Here is a 23,861-nt window from a genome sequence, read left to right on the forward strand (position 1 = left end):
GGGGCGTGTCTCCTTCTATTGGAAGTACTCCCGTGACGACAGACAGCTCTCCAGTTCATTTTAGAACTCTCAGGAGGCTTGCCTCCTTGGGTGGGTAACTTTCCTTCCGAGGGAAGTTTTTCCTGTCCAGGCTTGAGTTTTTCCCCTTTTGGGGGGTTCTTCTCTTGCCTTTTTTCGTGCGACTATGCTCTTGGTGCTGAGCGGTCACACCTGCAGTTTCGCTCAAGGGGCTGGGCAACTGTAGGAGCCCCTCTTCGGAGGATTGCTCCTTTTAGGTCACTGGCTGACCAGTCTCTTCTACGAAGTGTTTCTCTTTCGTTTGCGAGAGAGTACACTCATAGAGACTCCTCTTCGGAGGATTCTTCTGCTGCTGTTGCTGTTGGCCTCCCTCGCCGTAAGGCCCACCGTCCGCCTCGTCGTAAGGGCCTCTCATCTCCCTGTAAGGGTGCTAAGAGGCGCCTTTTTGAATCTCCGTTTGCAGCCTACAACTCCTTTTTCTTGATCTTCCGCCTTGGTGCAGATGGACAGCAGTCTGATCTCGTCTTCCAACGGGCAACGGTCTTCCCGACGGACAACGGTCTTCCAACGGACATCAGTCTCCCGACGGACAGGCTACGGTCTTCCGATGGACATCTGTCTCCCGACGGACAACGTTCCCTTCGGGGCAAAGGGTTGCCTCCCACGGGGGTTCTTTCCTTGCGTGTCAGTGTTTCCCTGTGCGCCCTTCTGCTGTGTTCTCTCCTGCTCCTGCTCAGTGTTAGCGCACAGGCGCTCTCCTGCTCATCAGCGCTCTCCTTTCGCCAGCGCTCTCCTGTTCGTCAGCGATCTCATGATGATCATCCCTGCTGTTCCTGTTGGTTCCTGTTACGCGCCCTGTGCGCCCACGTTCGCCCTCGCGATCTAGAACTTCGGTTCAGGTCTGGGTCAAGGACTCTTCTATGCGCAGGCTTCCATGCGTTGCCTTCTGCTCGTCAGCGATCATCAGCTCGCCAGCGATCATCAGCTCGCCAGCGATCATCAGCTCGCCAGCGATCACCTGCTCGCCAGCGTTCACCTGCTCGCCAGCGCGCACAGGCGATTTTAGTATCGCCTATTCAACAGCGTTCTACACGTCAGCGATCACCTGTCTCTTAGCGATCTCCGGATCACCCGCGTGTGTTACAGCCGGCACGCCAACGTTCTCCAAAACTTCTGAAGGAACATGGTTCGCCAGTTACTAGCTCGCCATCGCCCACATGCGCATGCTGCTCGCCATCGCGCGATCGCCCACCTGCGGATGCTGCTCGCCATCGCGCGACCGCCCACCTGCGGATGCTGCTCGCCATCGCGCGATCGCCCACCTGCGGATGCTGCTCGCCATTGCGCGATCGCCCACCTGCGCATGCTCCTCGCCATCGCGCGATCGCCCACCTGCGCATGCTCCTCGCCATCGTGCGATCGCCCACCTGCTCATGCTGCTCGCCATCGCGCGATCGCCCACCTGCGCATGCTGCTCGCCATCGCGCGATCGCCCACCTGCGCATGCTGCTCGCCATCCCGCGATCACTCACCTGCGCATGCTGCTCGCCATCGCTCGCTAACGCGTCGACATGCCACAACGCGCCATTGCCAACCTGCGCGTTAGCGCTCACCAGCTCACCACCGATCGCCTGTTGATCCATATCGCCAGCGGTCTTCCTCGCCCACACGGCAGCGCGTTTCCTCGCCATCGCGCTAACGCTTGCGTTCGCCGCCTCGGCCTCGCGCTCATTCACCTGCCCACCCTCGCGACCGCTCGCCTGCGCGCCCGCACGACCGTTTGCCTGCGCGCCAACACGCCCACGTGTCTGCACGCCCACACGCCCACGTGCCTGCACGTCTACGTTCATGTGCGTCCGCGCACATGCTCTCCAATGTTCGCCCGCGCGCGAACCAACGGTATTCCATCGCATGGATGGACGGTGTTCCGTCACGCGAACCGACGGTGTTCCGTCACGCGAACCGACGGTGTTCCGTCGCGCGAACCGACGGTTTTCCGTCGCGCGAACCGACGGTTTTCCGTCACGCGAACCGACGGTGTTCCTTCGCGCGAACCGACGGTGTTCCTTCGCGCGAACCGACGGTGTTCCTTCGCGCAAACCGACGGTTTTCCTTCACTCGAACCTACAGTGTCTCTTCGCACGAACGTCGGCTTAATTCTTGCAGTATTCATTGCTCGTCTATGGGTTATTGCTCGCCGACCACCAGCTCTCGCCCTTCCTACCACGCTCGCCCACCTTCTGTGCTCCTTCGCTCACCTTCGTTTGCGTTCCTGCGTGACCGCGCATGGGCGCTTCCACGTTCGCCCACGCGCAAATCTTTGAATTACCATCGTGCGAGCTCCAGGGCGATTGCGACCACGATTCCGATTGGGGTTTTCGCAGCATGGCCAGCCTGGCGAGTTCTTCTGGAGCGTATTTCCAGAACACGGCCTCACCCCGTAAACGCAGAGCATGGCACTTGCAAGAATAGGAAGAAACTTCAGGGAGGTCTGAGCAACACTCCTCTTTCCAAAACCTGGGTTAGCCCTTCCCCGTCATTCCCTGGAAGGATTTTTGGCGGGGGGCTTTCCGTTCGAGATTTCTCCATCGGCCAAGGGGTGACTGCTTACCCCTTCCTCTGGGGGCTTACCAGGTACTTTTCCTCCTCGGTTACGGCCCGAGGTTTGGTTCAAAGAAGCTACAGGAAGATCATGGGTACTTTCCTCCTCTCGAGCTCTGGCACCTTGGCCTTTCGTCGTTAAGTATCTAACTTGCGGACAAGCTCGATGTTGTACCATCTGGACGCGCTGACTGAGGGCTTCCTTCGGGTGTCTCATCTGTGGAGGTCGACGACCTCAGACACCCTTCCATCCTTGAGAAGAGTTTGTTTGTGCCCAAGGACAGAGACTTAGACAGCGGCTGTGCGGAGGAAATCGACTTCCGTTTTCACTCCTCCAAGGCGCTTTCTTCCAGACTCTGCAGAGCTCCAGCGCCCTTTTCTTTCAACCACGTTGGCCTAAGTTATCGGCTACGACAACTGGGACAAGGTGTCCAATTGCAGTTTCCTCCTGTCAGGAACAGATGGCACGGGAGGCTCCCCCTGGGGGGCATAATCCTAAAAGGAGCGGCAGAGTTCACGAACTCTAGGATTGCAGGTTTTTCGCTGGGAGGATGCTTAAGGTTACTCATCCGGATGACAGCTTCCCGGTGCCCATTCCCGCACAATCTCTGTGATCAGCCAAGGATATCGCGCCTGCCGTCTCTGTCAGCGAATTCAGTGTCTCTGATCCTCTATGCCATAGCGTCGGCAAGAGTTGCCCGGTTGGGCAGAATGATCCATACCTTAGGCGAAGGTCCTCCATAGGATCATCGACGGCTTCTCCCCCCTGGCCTCTTCAGTCGATCCTTTCTTGTAAGGAAGGATCTGAGAGGGAAGTTCCGTAGTCGACCTCTCAGTCCTGATCAAGTTTGTTGAACAAACTTCGGCCAGCGTAGAACAGCAGAATCGTTCAGACTGGTAACGAGGCGACAGGACTCCTTAAACCCTGGATCGGAAGGACGGGTACTTTCAGTTTCCATTCCATCCATCTTCCAGGGAGCTCGTCGAATTCAGCCTAGACTGCAAGTATTCCTGCTTATGATGCAGTGTGGCTATCCCGCCGTGGCATAGCAGGTTTTTTTTCCCCAGAGAACTCTCCCTGCTTTCCTCATGGCCGCTCAGGTGCAGGCTTCCGCCTCCTCTGCTTTTTGGAGGGCTGGTCAACTCCGGTAGGCTCGGGTTCGACCTTCTTCAGTGCCGGGACAAGCTTCCGGATGCTTACCATGAGTGTGGGTTCATGGTATTTTGCTTGGAGCCTTCTCTTCTTCTGCCTCAACATCTGGAGTATCTGGCCATGATATTGAGTCAACGGCCTTACCACGTTGGAAACCCCGCTTCTCGTCCATCCAGCGAGGTTAAGCAACGTCGGTTCTGGTCGGTACTTGGATGGGTGACCACCTGGGGACGCTAGATTCTGTTGCCACATCCTCCGAGCCTTCCTTTCAGTTGACTGTGGCAAGACTGAGGAGAGTCGCAGTACCTGTTCTCAGTCAAGCAGAGCTTTCAGCCCTACCTTGGAACGTTTCCTAGTTCTCCTTTCCTCATTGACCCGTCTATAGTCCGAACGGTCGCCTCAGGATAAGTTCCATGTGGGGCGGTCCAAGTTCTGGTGGTTTCAGGCAACGTTTAACCGGACTTCCTGGCCCCTATGGGACCAGCGGAACTATTAGACCTGCAATGGGTGTTGACCTATGGAACCTCTTGATGGTAGTGGATATTCTCGTCTTTTCCCCACATTCTTGATGCTGTTCTCGGACTCGTCAAAGGAAAGGGGGGCGGCATGTTCCGGTCCAGGCCTATGGTCAAGACCTGAAGGATACCTCTCCATCATTCAGGCAGGCTTAGGGGCCGTAGTCTGGCCCCTCTACAGATCCTACAGCTCCTGCTGAGTCGCCCCATGCGCGTCGACTTCATGATTCTGGCGTGTTCTAACCAGCAGGGGACGCATTTTCACACCTTCACATCTTGCAGTAGAGATACCGGGATGATTGAGATTATCTCAATACCACCATCGGCTCTCTCATTCCAGGCAGAGGAATGTTCTCTCCGACTATCCGAGCAGAGCCTCGTAGAGAGAGTGTACCTGGGGGTCTTTGACCTTGAGTAACCAGCAAGTCCTGGTCTGGGGGACCTGGTCGCGACAGCTTGGAACCTCAAGCTTACGCTGTTCTTCCCCCCAGTCTCAGACCCTGAGACTCTGGCAAGATGCATTCCGGTGATGGTGGGACAACTTCGACGCCTGCGTCTTCCCTCCTTTTTGTCTGTGGACATTGGGTCTCAACAAGACCAGGTTGTTTGTCAACCTTTCAATGGGAGAGCTCCACTGGGACTATGCGCAGAACGGTTTCTGGACCCTCTGCTTCCCCTGACGGAACTCCCGGGAGAGCTTCTCCCACGGCGCAGACTACTCAAATAACCACACTGCGACATCTCTGCCGAACCGGGGCGTCGCTTCGGCTTCATGCCTGGAGACACTACGCCTCCTCCTCAAGAAGAGACAACCCGCTACAGTCGCGTCATCTGCGATAGTCATCCGCAGGGGTCTTCCAGGCAAAGTGAAGGATCTTCGGTGGTTGGTGCCGTAGGAGATATACCTCTTCCCTTGAGGCCTTTTCTCCAGCAATAACGGTCTTATTGCCTTTCGGCGGGAGGAAACTCTTCCGCTCTCGGCAATGAAGCCTGTCGCTCAGCCTTTCCCTGACCTTCAGGCTTAAAGGAATAACTTTTTCCTGCCCGCTGGATCTTTCCTCGCTCATGCGAAGCTACGATCGTCCCTGCCCTAGTCGGAGGAAGACCTCCAACTTGGAGCATGGCTCGGACTTTTAGTCCTTTAGGAGATCTTCTCAAGACCCTTTACGACAGGCCTCGGATTCTATTCCTCCTTGGGTCTCCTGCTCACTCTAGCCACGGCCAGTGTGTAAGCAATCTTCTTGGTCTCGTACGACTCCGCCCTTTCTAAGGAAGAGGGGAAGGCAACATTCAGGTTCGCTCCTGAGTTGTTGGCTAGACTCAGAATCTGGGGGTCCCGGCCCTTCGGTCCAATTCCTTCAAGATTTCGAATCTCCATTCTGTATCTGATGTCCCAAGACCTTCTCTTTCTTGCCAGTAAAGGAATCGAGAGGTTAGCTTTGGGAACAGCTGCAGTTTGTCCTCAGTTGCAGCCGATTTGGGAGCACAAGGAGGACACAGGGGAGAGTCACCAGTATACCTCTTCAGCCTGGACTCAAGGACATTCATCTCGACCTGTCTCCAGACCCTCCCCCGTCACGTCGCCCTACAGCACGATGTTGGATACATCGCAACGTCCCTCGCCTTCGAGTAATACTACTCTGACGCAGGTGCTACAAGCTGGAGTCTGGAAGCGTCTAATGACCTTCACAGCCCGCTTCCTGCAGGGCGTGACCCACAGGAGTCTCGATATGTTTTCTATCGCTCTGTGGTGGCTACACAACAGCTGGTCTAACCTCAGGCTCCTTTTTGGACAGGTAGCAGAAGGTTGAGGGCATTGTTATCAGGTTTTAGTCTGCGTGAACGAAAGAAGTATGTCTGGCCCTTATTTCTTTCTTCATCATCCCCTCTACGGGGAAGCAGCATCCTGGTCTCTGCATAGCTGACCTCGAACCTCTGCAGGTAAACCATGCTTCCTTGTGTTCCGAGTATTGAGTCAATACTGTCGCGTCCCCCAACCCTGACGAGGTTGTATTGGGAACGTCCTAACCCAGAGTTCCTTCTGGAACTCCAGGTCAACTGCCTAGCACGGGTCACACTTCTTCCTTCACACACAAGCTTATGTAGGCCACACGGTTCCTTACGGAGCAAGGAACTTGTGAGGTGCAGGGACTCCTTTTCTCGAGTGCGACTCACTCGGATCCTGAGTCCCCGGGTAAAGCCAAAGCCAGTATTGCTGGGGACTTTCCACCCTACCTAACGGGTAAGTCACCCAATGTAAATAGCGTGGTTTGTATTTCTGTTATGGAACAAATGAAAAATTCGAAGATAATTTGTATTTTTCCTAACCATACAAACCTTAGCTATTTACACATATTTGCCCGCCAGCCCTGTCCCCCAAGACAAGTCCTACCTCTAAGTGAAAGTGAGCATTCATCTGTGTGTAAGGGGGGGAGGGGTAGCTAGCTACCACTCCCCTACCCCCCTGCTAACTAGCGCGGGGATAATACACCCTCGTTAAATTCTAATGGCTCGCCATTTCAGCTGCGCTAAAAGGTAAACCCCAATGTAAATAGCTAAGGTTTGTATGGTTAGGAAAAATACAAATTATCTTCGAATTTGTCATGTTTGTTTCTGTTAACGAAATTGTTTTCTTCGAGTACCAACTCATGACAGTATCTTGACTTAATTGCTACAAGATTTCTCATTTATATCGCACTTGTTTCTATATTACACAAAATATGAATCAGTTAGCTGAGGAACCATTTGTTCATGTACCATTTACCAAAGCCCCTTGAATGTTTTCTTCTGCAATTGGTCAATTATATTGGGGATTGTTGTCCGTGGGTTTGTATTGAAGAAATTGATAATGTCTTTTAGAATTAATAAGTTCAAAATTAATCATATTTTAGAATTTATGCTATAAACAAAATGTTAAATCATTACATATTGTAACACCTTATTTTATTTCTGAAGTACTGTACAGTATTTCTAAATATCTTAGAATATTAATGCTTTCACACTGCATTTATTAAGATTTTATCATATTGCTTTTTTTACAGTGATTTGCCTTTCACTACACTCTTGAAATATGTTGATGAAGGTGACAATACTCAAGATGCCATTGTTTTAGCAACTTATTTTAACTCTTGGAAAAAAGTTCTTCAGGTATGTTTATAAAATGTAGTATTGTAGTGACTTCCGCAAAATTAATTGCTATTCCTTTACTGAATGTAAAAGGTTGGTCCTCAACCTTTGAGAACTCCTGCCTTGGGACCCTTTATTTGTAGCACAAAATCTATATCAGATAGGAATTTTCAACATTTATCATCGTATAGCAGACTAAATTTCATTTCCATTGATGTATACTTTTACTAGGCCGTATATCTTAGCAATCCATGTTTTTCAATGGTTATATAAGCGAATGAACAACCTGGAGGAGTAACAAGAACTTTGAGTGTGGAGAAAATGCCCCCCTAAATCTAAATGAAGTTATTGGCAGCTGGGTGACGGATTGGGTTTAATGCGAGAGACAAGTTACCTCTCTGGCTTCAACTCCTGAGGCCTGGCATATGATCCTACTGGAATTAGTATGGACAAGCTGGAGTCACTTGCCTGAATTAGATAGGCACTGTGCATGTCAAAGAACTGGCTATCCTTTGATGAATTTAGCCAATGAATCCCCTGAGGCCCTTTGCGTCAATAGGGGTAGGGGGATATGATGATGTTGATGACATTACTAATTAAAGAAAGAAAAACTAGCAATTACTCGAAGTAAGTTACGTCATACGGTGCTGAAGGGAGTAGAAATAGTTGACATAATATACGTCCAATGGCGCTCAAATGGTTAATGATAGAAAAAGTTAATTCTTAAACTACAATAAGTTATTTCAAAGCTTACCTGGAATTCAAGGGCTGTTAATTTTTTTAATGAAAAGTTTTGAGTAAAATAAAGTAAATCCTCCATATCCGCTGATTCTCAACTGCTAATTTTACTACATGTACACTGTTGAATTGATTATATGTACAATTTTTTTTCCTAAATATATGCTGAAAATTCACTTAACTGCACTTGCTAAACTGGACGCATCGGACAAATTTTCTAACTGCATGCTATTACATCCCTACTCAGTAGAATAGGCAGCTGTAAAGTTGTTCCTCAAGTAAAGGGAATGTTGGGCCAAAGCTAAAAATTTACTTATGTTCTTCCCTCTTTTCTTTTTCCTTTCCATTTGTAGTTTTATATCTAATATTGTACATGCATTTTTACTGTTCATTTCAGTTTATGTTAATCCTTATGGAAATACTGTAATTAATCACAGAAGAGGAAATAAGTTCGAGTAAAGCAATAGCTACTTTACTTTTACTTTACTTTAAGGGCTTTTTTCCCTGTCGTATAGAGCAGGGGAACCCTACACTCTACAGGACCTCCACAGTCATTTCATCATGTTCATTTGAAAGTATTCAACATTTCACACTGCATATTGCTTGTTTATTGTTAAATCATCACTATCAAAGTACTTGAAGAACAAAAAGTCTTCAGTTTTCTCTTGAAACCCTTAGGGCAACTGGAACCCCCCCCCCCTCCTTTTTTTCAAATCAAAATGGTCGGGTATGCATTCTATAGTACACCTTTTGAAGAGTTTCTCCCACAAGTTTTAACTGAATCCCCCCCCCCCCCCTCATTTTTAATCAATATTTTCAGATTAGGAAAAAAGAGCGGTAACCTAAAGGCTCCCACAGATTTTTACCAAATTGCAAAAATCTAATATAGAAACAATCACAGATAAATTCTCTACAAAAGTTACCCTATAGATTTTTAATATAACAAAAAAATCAGTTACTGATTTTCAATGAACTTCACAAATGGAGAAGAATTCACTTACGACATACAGCATATTCAACAAAAATTAAAAAATTATTTTTAAAAATAGAAGACAAAAATTTACAAATTTCCTATGGTACCTTTGAAGCAAAATTTAATGAGGAATTGTTCCAACACAGAGACTTACCTCGAGACACTTTCATAGGAGTTACCTGGAACCTCCTCTCAGACGACCAGAGTTTTGTGTAGTTTACCCTACTCCCATTTTCTGTAATGGTAGGCCTAGCGGAAGGATACGTGCCCTGAGGGCAAACCCAAGGTAGGCCACATGCGCGCTCGGGTTGTGATCTCCAGTAAGTTCTCTGGTCGTGTCGTGATATCATCTCGACGCTCCTCTGTTCTCAGTGCGACCCTTTGTGTCTCGTGGCCACGTGGTTACCGCATGGTCCGTTGTGCTCTCCCTCGTGCTTAGTGCTTTAACTTTGTGCTTTGGCTTTTATTCCTTTGTGCGTTCGCTTGTGCTTCTTAGTGTTCTCATTCTTTTTCCGCTTCGTGCCTGTGTCTAGCGGTGTGGTGTTTGTGTGCGATGGAGCATACTCGCCGTTGTCCTGGGCCTAGGGCCGGGAAATTGTGTGGGGCTTTTTTATCGAAGCCCGATGTAGATCCGCACTCCCTTTGTTCCTCGTGTAGGAGTAAAGTGTGCTCTCCTTCGGACACGTGTCCGGAATGTGCTGCCTGGAGTGAGGTCCAATGGATCAAGTACGGGACCAAGAAGAAGTAGTCCTCGAAGCGTTCTCCTAGGAAGGCTAGTGTTTCTTCCCCTACGACTTCGGCCGGAGAGGGTCCTAGTAGAGTTCCTTCTTCTTCCCCTACCCAGAGTAGGGGACGATGTAAGTCTGTTAAGGGGAAGAAGTCGGGGCTTCTTCCCCAGGAGAGTCATGTTTCGGGGGTATCTACTGTTTTAAAGGCGAACCAGGCGCCTGAAGGTATGTGTAGTGGGGGTCCGCGGGACGTTGCTCTTGTGCAAGGGGAGCGCGTCTCGGCCGGGGACCCCATGTGGACTAAACATGTGCCCTTTTCTTCGCCAGATTCGTGGGTGGATGTTTCTGGCGCTTCCCCAGCGGAGGGCGCCCTGGATAGAGAGGATTCCCCATAGGAGGATCCCCTGGGATGGAGTCTTCCGAGGACGCCGGGTAAGCCCCCTATGAGGATGGAGGAAGAGTTGAGCGGATGCTTCCCTTTTATAGATCGTCCTTTTACGACTCCAGCACCTTCGACAGTAGTTCCCGAGGAGTTTCTTCAACCGTCGACGTCGGGAACCCAGCAGGTGTTGAGCAAGGCTCCATCTGGTGCTGGGACTTGTTTCCACGGGAGGTCTGAATCGTCGGCAGATGAATCGTCTGGGTCGTCGGACGAAGAACATTGCAGGAGACGTAGGAGGAAGAGGGATCGCTCCAGGAGGAGGCAGTCCTTTTCTAGGTCTCCGTCAGAGTCTAGGTATAGAAGGGGGAGATCTCGCTCCCCACGGAAGAAGTGCAGGAGAGCTGAGTCTCCACAGGAACGATGGGTCCTAGTACCCGAAAGTAAGCTCAGAGACCTGTCTTCAGGTTCGGGCTCAGTGGTTAGGCTGACAGGAGACAGTCCTCCTAGAAGGGCCTCCGATAGCCGCAAGTCGGCTTCAGCCTCAGACCGAAAGGCCTCGTCTGGTAGGCATAAGTCCCGATCCAAGGAGACTCAATCCGCCCAGCGGAGGGAGTCACCTCCTAGGACGGGCAGCCTCGACGAGTTAGCCCGTGGTACGGATCGACGTATACGACTCCCTCCGTTGAACACCTTCACGGGGCAGCTCGGTCCATCGTCAAAGGCCCTTAAGGTGACAGAGGCACCCGTCTCTCCAGAAGGCCTTAGCCGCGGTTCCCGTCAGAGCGGAGGTGCCCGTGCAGGTTATTCGCCCCATCGACGGACGGAGGACGTGGTTGAGGAAGGTCTTAGCCGCGGGTCCCGTCAGAGCGGAGGTGCCCGTGCAGATTCGTCACCCCATCGACAAGACGGAGGACGCGGTTGAAGTCACAGGCCTTGGAACGACGGAGGACTCCGCTTATAGGAGGGTGATCTCCTTAATAAGGAGTCACAATAAGCTGGTGGAGCCTCTACCTCAGGAAGAAGATGACTGGACCTTTGGCCCTAACAGGATCATGGTGGAGCCCGTCCAAATGAAGTCATCACTGGCTCTTCCGGAGGTGAGAGACGTGAAGTTGGGGCGCACTCATATTGATAAGGTGGTCTCCCGCAATGGGGACACCTCAAAAGGTCACAGTTCGGCCAAACTGCTGCAGGGCTTAAAATCGCAAAGCAAGTACTATGCTTTAGAAGGACGACCACATGGGGCTAGCAAGCTATAGGACGTCCTAGAGGTGTTAGGACAAGGTGCCCCGGAAGACAGGGCGGCGGCGGCACCCATTTTCTTTACACAATCCGAGTCCATCATGATGGAGATGTCCAAGGATCTCGTGAATGTCGCCTCATGGTTGGACTGGTGGGCTACTACCTTAGTTGGTACCCAGATCCCGATGGAGTCTTTGGATCCTGCTAAGCGAGAAGCCCTGAAAGAGTTGGTCGGTTCGGGCAGCCGTGCCCTTAAGTTTCTCACGTTCCAGGCCTTGGCATTATCCGCGAACTTGGTCTTGAGGAGAAGAGACTCGGTCTTGAAGAACCTTTCCAGGAAAATCCCGGACAGAGAAGCGAGATCCCTCCGTAACGTTTCGGTTTGGGACGAAGGTCTTTTCCCAATCAAGAAGGCGGAAGAAGTTGCGGAGAAACTAGCTAGGAAGAAAGATGCCATCTTACCGAAGTCGCAATCGGCGAGGAGACCGGTTTTTAGAAGGCCTGTATCCGAGGCGCCTGCTAGTTCTCACCCTTCCCCAACTCAAGTAAGGAGAGAACCTTCAACATCGCAGTGGGCTCAGTCAACGTATCCCCTCCGAAGGGGAACTAATTCAGCCCCTTCCACCTATAGGAATTCCTACTCTTCAGCCAGGAGGGGCCATTCAGGACATTCCTCCTGCAGAAGGTAGAGTGAGAGGCCCCCCTCCCCTGCCCAAGCCTCAGGTAGGGGGATGCCTCAGACAATTTTGGCAAGCTTGGAAACTCCACGGAGCAGAACCGTGGACGGTAACTGTTTTGAAAGAGGGCTATAAGCTCCCTTTTCTGGAAGATCCACCTCCCTTGATTCCTGCAAGCCAGGCGGAGTGGTTGGCCCCCAAAGACCCCCTGAAAAGAGCAACCTTGGAGGAAGAAGTCTCCACAATGTTGGAGAAGGGAGCAATGGAGACTGTGCATCTTCCGGGTCCGGGGTTCTACAGTCGACTCTTCCTGGTAGAGAACGCAACGGGAGGATGGAGACCAGTGATAGACCTGTCAGCCCTCAACAAATTCGTTTGGAAAACACAATTCAAGATGGACACCCCAAGAACGGTCATGGCGTCCTTGAGGGAAGGAGATTTCATGATATCCATAGACCTCAGTGATGCCTATTTCCAAATCCCAATTCATCCAGCAAGCAGGAAGTTTCTCCAGGTGAAGTGGGGTGCCCAGATTTTGCAGTTCAGAGCCCTGTGATTCAGACTGTTCACCGTCCCCCAGGTACTGTATTCACAAAAATTTTTACGACGATCTCCGTTTGGGCGCACGAACGGGAGACCCGTTTAATTCGGTACCTGGACGACTGGTTACTCCTTTCTTCCTCAAAGGAAGTCTTGCAGCAACAAGGTGCAGAGCTTCTTCATCTTTGCAAAACTCTGGGCATCACCGTCAATCTGGAGAAGTCTCACCTGTCCCCAACCAACAGGATGACGTACTTGGGGATAGTCCTGGATTCCTTACTAGTCAAGGCGTTTCCATCAGTAGACAGGCTGACCAATCTGGACCAAGTTCTCCGTTCCTTCCTGGAGGGTCAACCCAGAATAGCAAAGGATTGACAGAGGTTGATAGGACACCCAGTGTCCTTAGAGAAGATGGTTCCCAAGGAAGGCAGAAGCTCAGGAGCATCCAGTGGAACTTAAAGGATCGGTGAGATCAGAGAAGTTCCCCAGATGTGATTGTGCCAGTTCTACCGGAGACCAAACGGTCCCTGGACTGGTGGCAAGATCGAGCGAACTCTTTGAAAGGGATGCCACTGTCCTCCGGACCGCCAGAGCTTCTGCTCTTCACAGACACATCAAAAGAAGGGTGGGGAGCCCACCTTCTGGGAAAAGCAGCAAGAGGCAGTTGGACGGAAAAAGAGAAGGCTCTCCACATCAATGTTCTGGAGATGAGAGCAGTTCAGGAAGCCTGTCTATACTTCAGTCAAGTTCTCAAAGGAAACTCAGTGGCGTTAATGTCAGACAATGCCACAGTAGTGGCATGCATAAAGAAAGAAGGAGGGTTGAAGTCGGAGGAGTTGTGCGTTCTCGCCTTGCAAGTCCTGAAATGGGCAGAAGAGGAACAAGTCAGACTGTCGGCGAGATTCATTCCGGGAAAGAGAAACGTGCTAGCCGACGGCCTCAGCATAGTGGGCCAAGTAGTGGCGACAGAATGGTCCCTTCACCCCGAAGTGGCAAGATTCATCATCCGAAGGTGGGGTTCTCCGGTAATGGAGCTCTTAGCGACGAGGCTGAACGCACAACTCCCCGTATTCTGTTCTCCTGTCCCAGACCCAAAGACAGCATTAGAGGACGCCTTTCAGCACAAGTGGGACAATCTGGACGTGTACGCCTTTCCTCCTTTCGCTTTGATCAGGCAAGTTCTCAACAGAGTAAGGACAGCCAACAACCTAAAGATGACTTTGGTAGTGCCTTGGTGGCCGGAGAGAGAGTGGTTCGCAGACCTAAAAGGTCTGGCTATTCTCCCTCCGTGGCCTCTTCCGGACAGACCAGACCTCCTGAGGCAGCCACACTTTCTGAGGTTCCACGGGAACCCTCAATCCCTTCGTCTTCATCCCTGAAAGTTATCCAGCGCCTCTTGAAAAGACAACGGTATTCGACCAAGACGGCTGTTAGAATGTCACGTTACCTGAGACAGTCTTCTACAGCAGTCTACCAAGCAAAATGGGCAGCTTTCATTAAATGGTGTGCTTCAAGGAAAATAAAGCCTTTAGAAGCATCAGTACCCGACATTACAGATTTTCTTGTTCACCTCAGGGATGAGTTGGGCATGTCGATTCCAGCAGTAAAAGGTGTGCGAGCCGCCCTGGGACAAGTTTTTCTCCTGAAAGGTATAGATCTGAGTTCTTCTAGACACATCTCGATGCTCATCAAGAGTTTTGAGCAGTCCTGTCCTCCCTCGTCTCCTAGGGTTCCGCAATGGGACTTGGCTAGAGTTCTAGACATGCTTAGTAAGCCTCCCTTCGAACCTTTTAAGGATATAGTGGACAAGAATCTTACTCTTAAGGCGGTCTTCTTGTTAGCTTTGGCGTCAGCGAAGCGAGTAGGAGAAATTCATGGGTTGTCCTACGAGGTAGAACACTCAAGGGGTTGGAGAGATATCTCCTTTAAGTTTGTCCCCTCGTTTGTCGCCAAAACCCAAAACCCATCCGTTTGGGATCCTAGGTTCGAGGGTTTCTCTATCCCAGCAATTCCAAGATCAGATAATCTAGATGACTTAAAATTGTGTCCTGTCAAAGTTATAAGGAAATATCTAAAGAAGACGGCGAATCTCCGCCCGGGTATAAAGAATCTTTTTGTCTCCACGGGTCCGACGAAAAAGATTTCCAAAAACACCATTTCCTTTTGGCTCAGGCAAATCATCATTCAAGCTTATTCTAGGGCAGGACTTTCAGTTCCAGGAAAGCCCAGGGCACATGACGTTAAAGGTTTAAGTACCTCTCTAGCCTTTGAAAAGGACATGTCAGTGGCTCAGGTTCTTAGAGCAGGCACTTGGTCTACCCAGTCGACGTTCACGTCTCACTACCTCAAGGATTGCACGAGGAAGTCCTTTGATGGTTTTTCCATTGGGCCAGTCATCTCCGCTCTCCAACCGATTTAACGGCCCAAGCCCCAGGTTCACTCGTGAATATCAAAACCATTAGACACAGGTGATCCTTTCTATTTTCCTCCTTGTCTTCTCCTTTTTACTTTTTATCGCCGAGGGAGGTCTTAGCCAGTAGACCGGCACAACCCCCATATATCCATACTTCAGCAAGCACATCATCAAGGAATTATGTAGGGTGAGTACTTTTTTCACTGGTAATGAGCTCTTTGTGTAGTTTATCCTACTTTCCAGTTGTTTGGGTCCTTGTCAGGGAGGCACTCCCACCTCCTAAAGTGTAAGTCTCCTATGAAAGTGTTTCGAGGTAAGTCTCTGTGTTGGAACAAATCACAAATTATTAGTAATTTGTATTTTTCCTAACATACTTACCGAGAAACACTTTCGGGTTATGGCCCTCCCTTCCTTCCCCTGGGTGCCTCACTGAACTTAAGTATTGTTACTTTCATAGAACTTACTGGAGATCACTACCCAAGCACGCATGTGGCCTACCTCGGGTTTGCCCTCAGGGCACATATCCTTCCGCTAGGCCTACCATTACTGAAAATGGGAGTAGGGTAAACTACACAAAACTCTGGTCGTCTGAGAGGAGGTTCCAGGTAACTCCTATGAAAGTGTTTCTCGGTAAGTATGTTAGGAAAAATACAAATTACTAATAATTTGTGATTTCATAGGTTTTAAATGAAAGAAATCTGACAATAAATAAGGAATATAGGTTTTTAAATGCAACAATTATAGGAAAACTTATTTTTGAGATATCTGCCGATAAAGTATGTGAAAAATAATTTCATTAAAAATTAATATAAAGCATTACAAGTTATGTGTTTCTGGCATCTTTGGGGGTACCTTTATAATTTTTGATGTGAGAAATTAAAAAAAGAAAATTATTTTCACCCATTTCTAGATGAGATAGAGCTCTGAAATTTTACATTTGACAAGAGCACTTGATGTGCATGTCATTGGTGGCAAAAATTTATTTTCGTAAATATCACTAAAAATTGCCATTTTTTCCTTAATATCTTCAATCATTCGGATGTCTCATGGGAGCTTATTGTATAGTCTCGGGGCTTCATATTTTGTGGCTCTAGAGCCTATACATATATCTAGGTTCCAAAAGTTTGAAACCATCTGCAACTATTTTTGGGTCAACACGGTTTGTTGGCTGCACAATATGTAGTAATTCTCTTAGATATTTTGGAGGTCGGGTTCTGATAACTTGATGGCTTATTGTACATGTTTTAAACTCGATTCTCGCTTTGATAGACAGCCAGTGTAAATCAGTTAGTATTGGGGTGATCCCTTCTTGAGGTGGGACATTTTTTATCAGTCTTGCTCCTCTGTTTATTATGTTTTGTAATTTCTTAACTTTTACCTTTGGTAAATTGTGGTTAATGGAGTTACAGTAGTCAGTCCTGGTAATAACACAGTTTATCACAAGTTTTTTTTACAGAATGTTCATCAAGGTACTTCTTTATAAAATCAATGTTTCTAAGATGTTAACCAGTAGTTTTTACTACATTATTTATTTGGGCATTAAAAAACAATTTAAAATCAAGAGATACGCCTAGATCCTAGTTAAAGAGTTGAGGTGTTGCTGATGCAGGACCTTTGCTAAATGACTCAGGTTTGTAGGAAAAATACAAATCATATGAAATTTGTAGCTTATTTTTATGCAGTTACAAACTTCTGAGTCATTTAATGGGGAGTCTTTCTTAGGCTGGAGGAAGTCTCCGTGTTGTAGGAGCTTTACCCTAAAATACCATTACTATAGTAATAACAAGAGATCAATGTGAATTATTAGTGAACAGTGCTGACAGCTCATACAAGGCAAATCCGGTTCCAATCCAAAGAGTTTTACCAGGGTAAAGTGATATAAACATCAAGTGACTTGTAATATTAATATATGTAATGTATCATTATATATCAGTCAACAAACTTCAAGTTCGATCAAAATCGCTATTCGCTTTTATGCTCATAAACACCTTTATAATGCAGAGAGTAACTGATACCTGGGATAGAAGCTGTTACCTGTCCTATGAGGGGGACTGCCTAACTGTAAAAATCTGATTCATACAACCCCTACCTCTTCTAAAACCACCCTGTACTTCCAAGATTGCATTCTCTGTTTTATCCTTAATCCTATTAATCATTACTCTACCATACACTTTTCCAACTACACTCAACAAACTAATACCTCTTGAATTACAACACTCATGCACATCTCCCTTACCCTTATATAGTGGTACAATACATGCACAAACCCAATCTACTGGTACCATTGACAACACAAAACACATATTAAACAATCTCACCAACCATTCAAGTACAGTCACACCCCCTTCCTTCAACATCTCAGCTTTCACACCATCCATACCAGATGCTTTTCCTACTCTCGTTTCATCTAGTGCTCTCCTCACTTCCTCTATTGTAATCTCTCTCTCATTCTCATCTTATAGGACATAGTAACATGTCATCCAGGTCATCAGTTACCACTTTGAGAGACAAGATCATGAAAGAGTCAAATCTGATATCATTATCAACCAAATTTTTTATTTTGGCAGCAAATTCAGGGACAAAGGGCAAAGGTAGTTCTTTTCACCCTCTTGGAATGTGACACAAGGTGGGATATTCCATGCAGTTCACTCACTCTCTAGGCTAAAGCTAAGGCAAGAGTTAGTTTTATCTTTTTTTTTAGTTTCGAGGAGGTAGGTGGGCAGAATTAGCTGAGAGAGTCTTCAGGGTTAGGCCTCTGTCTAAGGATTTATGCATAGATTCATACGGGGCTTTCTTTAAAGCCCATAGGACCTCAGTCATATCCCAGGAAGGTTATTTTAGTTCTCAAGGCAGACAAGACTGCTTGAAACTCCTTATCAATGCTGAGAGTTCCCAGGAATCTTATAGGTCCAGACCTTTCATCTTGAATACTTGACTCCAGACCGAGCGGTAGGCTTTTACTGCACTGACAGAAAGAAAGGGCCTTCTTGTTCCTTAGGAACACTGAAAAGTCTGCAATCAGGGGAATAGAGGCTTCGGGTGGAGCAATATTCCCTCATGACACCAATCACTTCTGGTAAACTGCTCCGGAAGACTTTCAGAGGTATCCGTAAAGCTGCTTTTGAGTTGGTCTTGAAAAGCCTTTCTTTCGAAGATGCTGGATAGTCTGCAACCGTAAAGGGAAAGTTAGTGTACTGCATCGTGGAATTTTCTTATGTAAGTTTGGCATAGCAGGTTTGGTCAATCTGGAAGTTCTCTTGGTATTAACATGAGAAATTCCAGCAGGTCTGAATACCACTCTGATGCTGGCCACCTTGGGGCCATTAGCATTACCTTGAATCTCTTGGATGTTCTAATTCTGTTCAGTGTCTGACAAATCAGACAGAACAGTGGAAAGTTTAGACCATCCCACAGGAGTTGAAATGCGTCTTCCATCACTACAGTTTGGTCTGGGACTAGAGAGCAGTACACCAGAAGTCTGTGATTCAGCTGGGTGGCAAACATCTCCAGAGACGGGAAACCCCACAAAAACACAAGTTTCTTCACCACTAGAGGAAACAAAGACCAATGTGATCCAGTCGTCCCTCGATGGCTCAGCTGGTCTGCAATGACATTTTTCTTCCCAGAGATAAACCTCGCCGAGAGAGAGATTACATGGTACTGTGTCCATTTAAGAATCTCTACTGCTAGATTGCACAGCAGGTAAGTCAACTTAAAAGGAACTAAACACATCATAATCTGAAAAAAAGAATGTCTTGATTTATTTAAAACAGTGCTTTCCTTATGTTAGAATTAAATACATATTAACAAATCCAGCAGGGAAGCCAATTAAAACTTAATAAACACTTATAGAATCTGCTAAGCAAAGTAATTAAAGAACATTCTCTACTTGATTATCCAAAAACAGCATTACTTTAGTCAACGAACTTGCAAACCTGAATTTAAAGATGTTCATTTATGAGGTGCAAAGGTAGGGTCAAGATTGGAAATCAACTTAAAATCTAAGATGATAATATGCAACTGATGAATCTTATGCAAGTCAGCACATCTCTCCCTTGTAGAAGAGTAAAGGACTAAATTGGAACTGGGAACAAGAAATGCTAGTCTTTTCTAAATTTAAGACAATAATGTATCAATTCTATCCACCATGAAGTTGAGCTGAGTGATCTTAAAAAAGTCTTGAAAGCAGCTACTTCTGTAAATTTGGAAGAATTAGAAGCTTCCAAACTTCCTTTAATCCACTGAGTATTTCTCAGCAATAAGGTTACATAAAATTTGAAAAGGAGATAAGTCCTCACTTTCAAGGTTTTCCTCCATATTTTTGTTCTTTTCATCTTCCTGTATTGCAGGTTGAACTGCATGAGCCTAGTGAAAATCAGCCAATTTCTCCTCTTGATAGAGGGCTGCTGTGCATGCACGCAAAAGACTTGTTTTGAAAGTAACTGTACTGGCACTAACATTTACCCCGCTAGATTTAACCCTTGAAGAGCATAATCTACAGTACACTGTCTTCTGAAACATGATGAAATGATTGACTTAAATTTAGTTGAAAATTCATTCACCCCATAAAAATTTAAGAGAATCATATGATATGTTATGTCATCCACATAAGTAATATGAGGTTGCATAGTAATGATTACTTTAATGAATGGAGGGATATAAAGATCAGACTACCCACTCAGTCATTTGGAGTCTGCAAGGGTTTAAAGTAATTAAAGAATTTGAGGCATTGTGAGAGGATTTTGAATCTGCACTTTGCAGCTAACTTTCAAAACTCTTACTGAAAGAAGCACTTTTAAACACCAGACTCATTTAAGAGAGATTATGTAAATTGCCTAAAAGTGGAAATATGATCTTTCCCATGAACTCACAGCAAGTTTCCTATGCTCTTTTAACTGATAACTTTCTAGCCAACCATTGAAACGTACTTTTCCATGAAAGGTACCATAAGGAAAATGTAGTCTTCATAACAGTTATTTCAGTCACAGTACTGTCCCCGGCACAATATACAAAGCGTGCAAACTCCACATGGTAGTTACTGATAAAATCAGGGGAAGACATCTTAATGTGCAGTAATAATCAAACAATCATCTCAAATGAGAAAGTAAAATACAAGAAAAAAGGACACTGGCGTGTCAATTACCATATGTCGACTAAACCAAGCTTTTGGAGAAGTAGCAATATGAATTAAACAGCATTTTGCCACAGTTCCATGATCTGATAAGTAACTCCAGTTAATTTTAAAGAAGCAGTCAATTACACATTTTGTATCCATTGGGCTCAAAAGATTAAAGCAAGGTTATCCACATCCAATCAATATTCAAAAGCCTAATCAAAGGAGGTAAATGGAAATGCCCTCACTCAGAAGAGGGATTAAAAGAAGATAGTACGGCCTGCAGTAAAAAAAAAAAAAAAACTTATGAGCACAGCTAGATAAGTAAACTATCACACTATAATCAAAGTAAATATAAATAAAGTTATCAGTTGTGTTATTTATAACCATACTAAGTAAAGATAATATAATATAGTGCATACTTATAAGTAATGATAATACTTCTAATATGAGTAAATAATGTTAATAAATCCTGACATCCAAAAATTATATGCTACCCCTTATGCAGCCAATAAAAAAGCAGTCGCTCAAGACATTCACTACTGTCCTTAACTCTCTAACCCAATAGTCTTACTTACTACAAACAATCATTACATTAACACACTCTCTCTCTCTCTCTCTGTCTGTCTCTCTCTCTCTCTCTCTCTCTCTCTCTCTCTCTCTCTCTCTCTCTCTCTCTCTCTCTCTCTCTCTCTCTCTCTCTCTCTCTCTCTTTTGTGCTCTGAAGAATTTTGGAAAACAATAACAATGTTAGAAAATATATATATAGTAAATCAATCCACATCAGTATTGAGTCAGCTGTGAGAACAAAGCATTATATAGAATGATAAATTTCATTAGTATATTAAAACTTCATTGAATTGTAAAAGTAGTTCTTTCAAGTTATCATCATGGGTAAGAGATAGGGGGTCTGATTCATTTGAAGGATCTTTATGAACATGACAAATTCGTAAATAATTTGTATTTTTCCTAACTATACAAACCTTAGCTATTTAATAGGGGTATTACTTTCGGCATAGCTGAAATGAAGAGCCATTAATTTTTAAAGAGGGTTTACTACCCACACCGCTAGTTAGCAGGGCTAGGAGAGGGTAAACCCCCCCCCCCCCTTACACACCTGTGCTTGAGTTTATTTTGCTTAGAGGTAGGACTTCAAGGGGGATAGGGCTGGCGGGCAAGTTTGGTTAAATAGCTAAGGTTTGTATAGTTAGGAAAAATACAAATTATCTACGAACTTGTCATTTGTTCCGTAACTAGAATACAAACCACGCTATTTCATAGGGGTGACTCACCCATTAGGAAGGGTGGACTTCCCAGCCAGCCTGGCTTTTGGCTTTGCCCAGGGACTCCTTATTTGAGTGTGTAAGCACCCAAGAAATAAGGAGTCCCTGCACCTCGCAAGCTGTGTGTGAAGGTATGAAGAAGTGTGACTCGTCCTAGAAAGTTGTTCTGAAGTTCTTTAGATGGAAATTTGTAGACTAGGACTCTCCCAATACCACCTCGTCAAGGTATGGGGACCTAACAGTATTAATCTTAATACCAGGAACACAAGGGAGCATGGTTTACCTGCAGTGGTTTGAGGTCAGCTATGCAGAGAACCCAGGATGCTGCTTTCCCCAAGAGAGGGGATAATGAAGAAAAGAATAAGGGCCAGTATAACCTTTTCATTCATGCAGGCTAAAACCGGGTAACAATGCCCTCAACCTTCTACTACTTATCCAATAAGGCGCTTGAGGTTTAAACCAGCAATTGTGCAGCCACCACAGGACCGATAGAGAACGTATCGAGTCTCCTGTGGGTCACGTCTTGCAGGTAGTGGGATGTGAACGTTGTTTGACGTTTCCACACCCCAGCTTGAAGAACCTTTGTCACTGAAAAATTTCTTTTGAAGGCCAGGGATGTAGCTATGGCCCTGACATCATGTGCTCTGGGGCAACGTGACGGAGGAGGGTCTGGATTCAGTGCCTGGTCAATAACCCTGCGAATCCATGCAATGGTTGTGTTCTTGGTGACCCTCCTCTTAGTCCTTCCTGTGCTGACTAATAGTGCTGGCACACGAAGACGGGCTGCAGCTGTTCTTTTGAGGTACAGCCTCAAGCTCCTTGCTGGGCATAGTAAAAGATGGTCTGGGTCATCTGTTATAGTACGGAGACTAGAAATCCGGAAGGAGTAGAATCGAGGATCCGCTACTCCTGGATTCTGAGTCTTAGCAATAAACTCATTGACGAAGCTGAACGTTACCTCCCTCCATCCCCTTGAATGGTCAATGTCATATGAGAGACCATGAAGTTCGCTGACTCGCTTGGCCAAGGCCAAAGCTAGCAGGAATGCCGTCTTCCAGGTTAGGTGGCAATCTGATGCCTGGCGTAATGGTTCATAGGGAGGTCTCTTAAGAGACCCGAGAACTCGAACCACGTTCCATGGGGGAGGTCTCACTTCCAACTGAAGGCAGGTAAGTTCATAACTACATATGAGTAGACAAAGTTCTAGCGATGAGGAAATATCCATTCCTTTCAGCCTGAAGGCAAGACTTAAGGCTGAGCGATAGCCTTTCACTGCCGAGACTGAAAGGCGCATTTCTTCACGCAAATACACGAGGAACTCCGCTATTGTTGGAATAGTGGCATCGAGTGGAGAGATACCCCTTCCACGACACCAACCACAGAAGACTTTCTAATTTGCCAGGTAGACTGCTGCTGAAGACTTTCGTAGGTGTCCAGACATCCTGATTGCAACTTGTTGCGAAAATCCTCTCTCAGAGAGGAGATGCTGGATAGTCTCCAGGCGTGAAGTCGTAGTGAACCTACGGCGTTGTGGAAGATGTTGGCATGTGGTTGTTTGAGTAGATTGTGTCGTGGAGGGAGTTCTCTCAGTGGCTCCATTAGGAGTTGCAGAAGGTCCGGGAACCATTCTGCGTGATGCCATAGCGGAGCTATGAGGGTCATTGAAAGATTGACCGATGCTCTGGTCTTGTTGAGTACACTCCTCATCAGACAGAAAGGGGGAAAGGTGTAAACGTCGATGTTGTCCCACTGTTGTTGGAAAGCATCTTGCCAGAGAGCCTTGGGGTCTGGGACTGGGGAACAGTACAGCAGGAGCCTGAAGTTCAGGGCCGTTGCAAAGAGGTCCACAGTCAGAGAACCCCACAAAGTCAGGACTTTGTTGGCTACTAGATGATCCAAAGACCACTCGGTACTCACTATCTGAGATGCTCTGCTCAGGTTGTTGGCGAGCACATTAATTTTCCCGGAATGAAGCGTGCCGATAGTGGTATTGAGTGGATTTCGGCCCATCTCAGTATCTCTACTGCTAGATGGGATAGTTGCTGCGAAAAAGTACCTCCTTGTTTGTTGATGTAGGCCACTACTGTGGTGTTGTAGCTCATCACCACCACAGAGTGACTTGCCAGGTACTGTTGGAACTGTTGAAGGGCCAGAAAGGTGGCCTTCATCTTTAGGAGATTTATGTGGAGGTACTTTTCTGACTCTGACCAGAGGCCTGAGGTCGTGCGGTGCAGCAAGTGGGCTCCCCACCCTTTTTTTGAAGCGTCTGAAAACAGTATCAAACTCGGGGGGAGGACGAGAAGATGCACTCCTTTTCGTGGGTTCTCGTCTGCCACCCACCACTGGAGATCCGTCAGTT

General features: G+C 46.9%; 1 protein-coding gene across 1 annotated transcript in view; it reads left to right on the forward strand.

The window, feature by feature from the left end:
- LOC137645802 (proteasome assembly chaperone 2) overlaps nucleotides 1–23,861 on the forward strand; it is a 234,476-nt gene that overhangs the window by 199,394 nt on the left and 11,221 nt on the right. The window contains exon 6 of the mRNA XM_068378749.1: nucleotides 7,329–7,434. Within this exon, the coding sequence (XP_068234850.1) occupies nucleotides 7,329–7,434 (106 nt within the window). The remainder of the gene's footprint in view (nucleotides 1–7,328; nucleotides 7,435–23,861) is intronic.

The sequence above is a fragment of the Palaemon carinicauda genome, chromosome 8, assembly GCF_036898095.1.
Source record: "Palaemon carinicauda isolate YSFRI2023 chromosome 8, ASM3689809v2, whole genome shotgun sequence".
NCBI lineage: Eukaryota > Metazoa > Arthropoda > Malacostraca > Decapoda > Palaemonidae > Palaemon > Palaemon carinicauda.